This window comes from Alnus glutinosa, chromosome 10, assembly GCF_958979055.1.
Source record: "Alnus glutinosa chromosome 10, dhAlnGlut1.1, whole genome shotgun sequence".
Lineage (NCBI taxonomy): Eukaryota > Viridiplantae > Streptophyta > Magnoliopsida > Fagales > Betulaceae > Alnus > Alnus glutinosa.
The window spans coordinates 6,834,747-6,844,121 of record NC_084895.1 but is presented as its reverse complement, the minus strand read 5'-3'; the positions used below and the strand labels follow the sequence as shown (position 1 = coordinate 6,844,121).

The 9,375-nt window shown below is 36.2% G+C and overlaps 1 protein-coding gene across 1 annotated transcript; it reads right to left on the bottom strand.

The window, feature by feature from the left end:
* Window positions 1-6,074: 6,074 nt before the first annotated feature.
* LOC133879716 (chloroplast envelope quinone oxidoreductase homolog) lies at window positions 6,075-9,077 on the bottom strand. The gene is made up of 4 exons (XM_062318417.1): window positions 8,941-9,077; window positions 8,658-8,799; window positions 7,384-7,475; window positions 6,075-6,916 (listed from the first exon to the last, which is right to left on the bottom strand). The coding sequence occupies exons 1-4, from the start codon at window positions 9,004-9,006 to the stop codon at window positions 6,227-6,229; spliced, it is 990 nt and encodes a 329-aa protein (XP_062174401.1). The 5' UTR covers window positions 9,007-9,077; the 3' UTR covers window positions 6,075-6,226.
* Between the last annotated feature and the right edge of the window lie 298 nt (window positions 9,078-9,375).

Sequence of the window (9,375 nt, the reverse complement as noted above, 5' to 3'; positions counted from 1 at the left end):
ACATGCGAAATTGGAGAAAACCGTCAGATTTGAATAAAATATATCGGTGTGCTTGCTCAAACGTGATCTTATCAAGTTTTATCCAATTGGTCACCCCTCTCGATTCCTTTTGGTGTCTTGGGGCCTTATTGTGGACCGTTGGCGCGTTCACTAAATATCGCGAGCAAAATGTCAACAAATCGTCTACAATGTAACCCTTTGCAATAGACCCTTCGGGTGCGGCCTTATTATGAACGGTACGTTTATATCTACCGAGACACTTACATTAAAGTCAGACCATGAGACCGTCACATAAGACATATATATTGTAATAGGTCATTCGGTTGAACAAATGTCAAGTTAACAGAATTTTAACATTACTTCTCAACGGGATACATCCACCTGTAGTGTACCGGTCCGCCCAGTTTGCATTCACGTACTAAATGTATGATTACGTGCACTATGGATGTAAAAAAAAAACGGGAGGGAATATTCATTCCAATTTGCACAAGATTATGGGTATTTGATTCTCTAGACGATCCAAATCTTCCACCCTCAATGTTTTTGAACAAATATTCCTAAAGAACCCACATAGCTCAGTTAAAGGCCGCACAACATCATTCGGTAAGGTTCCTCGAAGTGTAATTGGCATGAGTTGTTGCATGATTATGTGATTGTCATGACTCTTCAAACCCCCAACAGTACATTCCTTGAGCTTGACATAACGTGACACATTTGAAGAATATCCATCGGGCACTCTAACATCATGGAACACTTGCAGGAAGCCAGTCTTTTCTTTTTTCGTCATTGTGAAACAAGCTGTGGGCAAAAGTGTTTTGCCGTTTTCCGCGATAAATGGATGGAGTTCTGGTCTCAATTTCATCTTACACAAGTCTTGACGTGCTTCGTGGTTGTCTTTGGTTTTACCATTCATGTTCAATAGCGTGCCAAGTATGTTATCAACCACATTTTTTTTGTGTGCATCACATCAATGTTATAACGTAGTAATTGATCTTTCCAATAAGGCAAATCGTATAATACACTTCGCCTCTTCCAATCTACTTCCACAGCCGGCAGCTTCTGTCCAGTCCTTGCCCAATTGACAACACACTCTAATTGTCTCATGATCTCATCGTCATCCGGCACTTTAGGAGGACCAACCATTTCCTGCGCACCGTTGAATCGTCTCTTGTTTCTTCTCCATGGATGATCAGGAGGCAACCATCGCCTATGTCCCATAAAGCAGAATTTTCTACCATAAGTTAGCCACGTTGATTGCGTTTCATGCCTACAACAAGAACATGCTTTCCGTCCATGTATACTCCAACCTGACAAATCACCGTATGCTGAGAAATCATTTATCGTCCACATCAAGGCCGAACGCATTGTGAAATATTTTTTTGATGTTACATCAAAAGTTTGAACCCCTACTTCCCATAGTTTTTTCAACTCACTTACAAGGGGCGCTATATACACATCTATATTCTGTCCTGGTGCATTCGGACCAGGAATAATCAAGCTTAACATAAAATACGGTTGCTTCATGCACATCTAAGGAGCCAAATTGTAGGATACTAACATTATCGGCCAAGTAAGTGACTAGAGGACATGTTCCCAAAAGGATTGAAGCCATCTGACGCTAAACCTAACCTCACATTTTGCGGGTCTAATGCGAATACTGGGTAACTTGAATCGAATGCCTTCCATGCTTCTCCATCGGCCGGATGCCTCAACACACCGTCTTTTGTACGGCCTTGAGCATGCCACTTCATATGTGGCAATGTATGATGTGACATAAACAACCTCTGCAGCCTTGGTATTAGAGGAAACCAACGCAACACTTTGACCGGATTTTTTTTCGAACTTTTTGTCGACCCATCTTCATTAGTTAAGTCATCCTTCCACCTGGACTCATTGCAGAATGTACATTTGTCCAACTTTTCATTTTCCCTCCAAAACAACATACAACCTTTGAGACAAGCCGATATCTTCTCATATTCAAGGCCCAAATCCTTCAAGTACTTTTTCACCTCGTATGTGTCTTTAGGCAAACTTACATCCGGATGCATCAACTCATTGATGAATTCGAGCAACATGGAGAATGATGTATTGCTCCAACCGCCCATACACTTAATACTATATAGACGTACAATAGCTCTCAATTTGCTATGTTTTGTATTTTCATGGAGTGGCGTATCAGCATCCTTTAGCAAATCTTCTAATTTATTCGGCACCCTGTTAGAGCCTTCAATTTCAACATCCACATATTCGGCTTCGGCTTCAACTCCCACTTGAGACCCACCGACTTCTACACAAACATCGTGCATCGCGAAAACGTCAGTAAGCATGTCTTGCATTCCACTGGACCCCCCATGTAGTGGAATGATATCCACTTGAAGCATCCTGGGAGCTTCATATATTGTCTCGTTATTAACGGGAGGGACAAGTGATTCCCCATGCATTATCCACTCTGTGTAACCCTCAATAATCCTAGCGCCTGACGTTAAATGGGCAAATACAACTTCACAGGACCATGATTTGCCCAACAAACACTTCTTACAGGGGCACACAATGACCCATTTTCTATTCTCATGTTCACGTGCAAATTTCACAAACGCCATAACCCCGCGAATATACTTTCGCGAACTTCACGGCAACTTCATCCAACTCTTATCCATCTTTCTAACTACATCATAAAATAGTCCAAACATTTCGAGATAAGATACCTCAAGAGAAAAAAAAAAATAAAAAAAATAAAAAAAATAAAAAAAATAAAAAAATAAAAATAAAAATTCAAGATAATATGAAGATATATCACCCATATATATCTTCATATATGGGTGGACCAGAACAAAAATAGAATTAAAGGCCTCACAATATATATATATATATATATATATATATATATATATATAGATGCTAACACTAGTTTCCAAAACCAATCATGATTTAGAAATCAGATATTTCCTAGGCTCTATCATTAGGAAATAACAAGCGGGGAATATGAGTTAGAAATAAGTTTGGAACTGATTAAGAGTGAATGTTTTGACGAGGCCATAGCTATCTGTCAGTCTAATTAATCAAGGTTCAAGTGATAGATTATAAGGCTCTGCCAAGTTCAAGCCATCTGCTTCGATTAAATTTATTGACTATCTCTAGAAAGAGTTCAGCATTCGTTTTCATCTTAACAATCAAGTAATCAACAATGAAGGCGAACGGACGTGGGATTGTGTGATAAGATGGGCTTATTGACTTTGACGGTCAAACCTCTCAATTTGATTCACAATTACAGCCTTGAGAAAATGTTCTACATTGACCTTAATTTTGTCCCCAAAAAAAAAAAAAAAAATCTAGGTCCAGACTCTTAAAATATAAATTAAATTATTAAGTTTACTTTTTCCTATTGTGGTGGTTGAAATCATGCAAAGTCCTCTCGACCATATATATATATATATATATATACCCAATTTTCGTTAATCTAAATTTTCTTAGGAAGCGTTTGGTTGTAAGGAATATTAGAAAATTAAACATGCAATTAATTACTTGTACAGTTTGAATCAAAAATTAAAATTATTACATGCCAAGACAAGGTTTTTTATGGTTGGTTGGATAACATAATCGTTTGGTTGTAAAGATATTTTATTAATTGAACCAATTGAAATCCACGACTATATATATATATATAACAAACAAGCTCTTGGAGTACATGGGAATTAGGAAGAACTAGCTATATATTGACTTCTTCTTCTTCTTCTTCTTCTTCTTCTTTTTTTTTTTCTTTTTTTTTTTCTTTTTAAATTACCCGAATGGGAGAATCAAACTAATTGGGACCTCTCTTTCGCGAGGCATGGTCCCAACTATTCTACAAAGTGTGGTGGTTCCTTGGACTATATGCTATTCATTTCTATCCATATATAAATGTGACTTTTTTCCTCGATTCCTAGCTATGAAAACATTAAATATTGTTATAACTTGGTTGCCCCAACTTCATATGATTTTCACAATTACGAGTGCCTTCCATATTGTTTACTTATGTTATCCAATGAAACTACAACTAGTGAAACATCAAAATATTGAAAAATTAATGCACTTTCATTATTGACCATGATTTTTTCAAGCCAATTTTTTCCTACCAAGCGTATCTTCTAAGGCAACAGCCTAAACCGACATCACTTGTAATCTTGGAAAGCCTCTTTTACTTATTTTATTTGGAAGATGAAATGAGGATACTTGTCCGGAATATAGCATTATTCTTTCAGAGTGTAGGTGTTTTGATTACCATACAAGACTCGGAGAGTTGGAATATGTTATTTACAATAGCCCACCTTCGTCATTTTGGTAAAAAAAATAAGAAATTGTGTCTTTTGGCAGCATGCATGTCACGATTGGACTAACTGTAAAATCTGTAATAGAAGTAACGTCACTCCCCTCTAAATAAATTTTGGACTGTTTGGTTATTTAATTATTTGTACATGTGAGTCAATTGGGCAACTAATTGCTGTTTGATCCAATCCAAACATATATTTTGGTCATATTATTGGCTCAATGATTATAACTTTCTAATAATTGAAGAAGCATGACCATATATTCATACTAAGCTATACTTTCAAGTCAACAAAAAAAAAAAAAAAAAAAAAAAAAAGAAGAAGAAGTTTAACACCAGATTAGGAGGAAGGCAACATCAACCAATACAAAAAGATAATTGAACACGAAATCACAGTAAACCATTACCCATAAGGAATGATAATCCTTTCAAACAAAAGGACATCATGTTTCAACCTTAGCATTTTGTAGACAGAGGGATTTTTTTTTTTTTTTTTTTTTTTTTTTTTTTTTAAAAAAAAAATTTTTTACAGTGATTGGAGAGCTACTGCACAAGTAAATATAAAAATACAAAGGTCTCATAAAACTAAAAGCACAAACTCAAAAAACAACAAATAGAAAAAAAAAAAAAAAAAAAAAAACAAAAAAAAACAAAAAAAAAAAAAAAAAATTAAAACAAAAAAAAAAAAGGAAAAAAAAAAGAAGCACTTAACTTTACACGCACCGGGAGTCGATCGGGGGTGTGGATCCTGAGGTTGCTAGCTGCAGGGATGCGTCGGGTGTCGCCGGAGAAGGTGAGGGCGAGCCGGCGTCTTCTCGATCTGATAGAGATAGGGGCCGGATGGAGTACGAGCTAGAGAGAGAGCCGGCCGACGTCTTCTAGATCGACGAATCCCGAGCTAGAGAGAGGGAGAGGGGGAACGGGAGAGGGAGAGAGAGAGAGAGAGAGAGAGAGAGAGAGCGCCGGAGAATGGGTCGGTAGACGGTCGCCGACTGAGTGAGACGGAGAGAGAGATCCTGAGTTAGAGAGAGAGAGAGAGAGAGAGAGAGAGAGAGAGAGAGAGAGAGAGAGAGAGAGAGAGAGCTAGAAGCAGGGGATATCGATCTTACAGAGGGATTTTTACCCCTTTTAGAAAATTAGGTTATGGACGGTTGTTAAAAAACCGTCTGTCTATTTATAGACGGTTATATAAAACCATCTGTGATTTCTAATTACGGACGGTTTTTTATAACCATCTAAATATTTAGACGGTTTTAAATAAAACCATCTGTAATTTTTAAATTCCGGACGGTTTTATTAAAACCGTCTGTATTTTTAACGACGGTTAACATAAACTGACCGGAAATATTTGTTCCTGACGGTTTAACAAAAAACCGACTAATTTTTTTTTTATGGACAGTTTAAAAAACCGTTTGTAACCGTCTAGAAATCCCTTGTTTTTGGTAGTGTCAACAATTAGAATTAAAAAATTAAAAATAATAAAAACACAACATTATAGTAAAATAAACACTAGAAAAAGAAGAAGAAAAAAATGAGACCAAAAATTTGAATGAGTGTACACAAAAATTCCATCATCCATGTAATAACCAAATACAGCAAAACCAAAATAGACGTGGCCAATGTGCCACATGTAATAAATACACGTGGGAAGATGTTTTCTGGCTGCATCTTGCCACGTGGATTTAATACACGTGGCAAATACCAACATTTTTTGTAGTGAAATTTCCTATCACACATGATCAAAATCATAGCTTGCTCAACACTTCTCGGATTGAGTACATATATTTCAGCAACTTGAGTTATATTGGGCTCGTTTGCTAATACTTTTAAAGATTACTTTCATTTTTATGTCACATTACAACTGAAAATAAAATTTTATTTTAAAAAGCATTAACAAACGTACGAGCCTAGCTATTATGTTAACTATGGCTCGAGAATGATCTTGCCAATAGCTTTTTCATCCACATTCTTAGCCCAAGCATCTTCGGCCTTGCTGAGGGAGTACTTGGAGTCAATCACAGTCTTAAGCTTCCCTTCCTTCATCAACTTAAGAAGATAATCCAGGCTCTCAGCCTTGACACTCAAGAGCACTGGGATTAGCTGCTTCTTGGAGAATGTGAGTTTCTTCAAGGCATACGTCTTAATGGCACTAGGCGTAGGATTTAGATCAAATATCTTGGCATTTGAAGCCAAATTAGGCTCAAAAGTTGACCAAGGAGTGGGTGCTCCACAGTGAATCACAATGTCATATTTCTTACCAGACGGGCTCTTCAGAGCTGCCCCATCTGGGGAAATGATGTCGACAACCTCGTCAGCCCCTAAGCTCTTGACAATTTCAATGTGTTGGGCTGCACAAGTAGCTGTAACATGTGTGTTTCCAAGCTTGGCCAGCTGGACTGCATAGAGACCCGCACCATCTGCGGTGCCGGTGATGAGGATGTTTGCCGGCTTTCCGCTTCCGTCGAGCTTGATCCCGGCAGAGTCGGTGACAGCCTGGTAAGCCATGAGACCGGCGGCAGGTAAGCCTGCACCTTCAGCTGCTGAAACTTCTGGTGGCCTAGGAACTGTCAAGTTTGCCTTGGCCACAATATACTCGGCTAGTCCACCTCCATTCTGTCAATATACAACATAACCATGATCGATACCGTTAAATCACCACTTATCTTAAGAGCTTAAACTTATAAAAAGATATAAATTTTTAATCATTTATTTTATATTTTAACATTCTTCTTCTTGTGTAGGCTCAAACGCACTCTTCCTTAATTAGTGAGGCTTAATACGTGAAATATTTAAATGAAATGGGAAGTAAATGACGAAGTTAAGGTTCATTACCTTTGGTTCTGATACCATGTTAAATCATCACTTATCTTAAAAGTTTAAACTTATAGAAAGAGATGAATTTAATCATTTATTTTATATTCTAACATATATATTCGAGTGAATTGCAAGTATATATATCGCTAGTGAAGCATACGCTTGTAAGGAGATCGACTTTATTTGCAAATAGGGTAATAATTTGAGGGCCGGGGGCAAGTGTAATTTTTTTTTCTTTTTCTAAGCAACAAGAATGAGTACTTAACTGCAAAATTGAGCATAGCTACGACTTTGTCACCAGCTTTGAAATTTTTCACTCCTGATCCAACCTCAACAACCTCTCCTGCTACATCAGTACCTGTTCCAACAAAGAATATATCTTCATCCGAAAGATATGAAAGAACAAGAAAATTACCATGCAACACTCCTAAAATTTTGCAAATTCAACATTTATATGACTCACCATATTCAATTTTGCAAATTGAATGAATAAACGTGACAATATATATATATTTGGTGTTCATAAATTTAATATTTATTTAAAAACTTAATTTTGGCAAATGTAATATATATTTTAATATGGACAAAAATTTCCTACAAACTGATTTGTAGGAAATTTCCTACAACCCACATATAAAAAGGACATGTACGTGTCCTTTAAACATGTGAGAAACACATATTTTTTTATTAAATGCTATTAAAAAAGCATGTAAGAAGCACATGCTATTTAAATAACATGTGATTTTCACATGTCAATGGACACATGTCAATCTTATATGTGGGTTGTAGAAAATTTCCTACAAACCGGTTTGTTGGAAATTTCTGCCCTTTTTATATGGTCTTCACATATAGGACTAAGAGTCTAAGATATCCTTTCAACGGAAATGGATCCTCTCCATTTGAAAAATTGAAATAGAGAGGAGCTGGTTAGTTCATTTTAGTTTATTTTTTTGGATCATTTTACCCCTCTTGTTTACACTAATCGGATCGTCTCCATTTTTGAGAGGATCGGCCTTCTCCGGTCCCTTTCAACGTGGAACTAAAATATAATATCTTCTAACGTAAATTGTTTTTTGTTCAAAAAATTGGAGTTCGTATATATATAAGAAGTGAGGGGAATTCATTTATGCAGTTATTCTTCTCACATAGTCGGTACGTATGAGAATTCAACCTAACAACGAACGAGTGAAGCTATATGTATATATATATATATGGTTGTACCTAAATCTGTAAATTTCAATGAATATACTAAAACACGTTAAGTGGGAAAGGAAATATATATTAGAATATTAATTAAATTAATTATTTTTTATTGTCTTAAATATTTTTAGAATAAGTAGTAATTAGCATATATAGTATTGAGTTTAAATTGTGTTTGATTAAATATTTAATGTTAAAAGGGAGTCTGAGCCCGATGTACACACGATAATTAATGACATAAAGAAGCGTGATAGAATATTAATTAAATAATTTCTTATCTTTTATAATAATAATAAAAAAAAAAGCCACTAAAATATAAACCGTGTTACAATTAAATTACCAGGTATCTGAGGAAATTCACGAGGAAACATAGGCCGCAGCATGCCTTGCTGAATTCTCCAATCAACCGGACTCAGACTTGCTGCTTCCACCTTGATCAAAACCTCATCTTTCTTTGGAGTGGGAGCTGGGACTTCAACATACTGCATGAAACATCGATCCAAAAATATTATATAAATTGCTGTAATCTTCATCAATGGGCTTCTTTTCTCAGCCGGCCATCACAACAAATTGATAAAAGAGTTTCAAATTATAAAGTTCAAAGAAAAAGATGTGAAGTTAACCTTCAAATCACTTGGCCCTCCCCCACAACTATTGTACTGAACTGCATGCATAAGCCTGGCTGCCATGTTCACAGTCAATGATGAAAAGCTTACGAGAAAGAGAGAAAGAGAGCTCTGCAAAGTTCGTAGAGGCTCCTTGGAGTATATATATATATATTACGCAACTTTCTAACTTACCAAACAAGACTCCTGACTTTTTGCAGTAGTGCGGAGAAAATGCATGCTTAAGGGGACGTACTAATCCGACGGTCACAGCCGGTTACGGAGATGAGCCAAATTACTGTGAATTAATTTAAACATCATGCTCCTTCTTATTGAAATAAATATCTTTTTCTGATCATACACATATTAAAAAAAATAATAATAATAACTTCACAAAAGGATCTCGAATTATACGTCATTTTGAGATCGATAAGGGTACTGATCTAACAAACG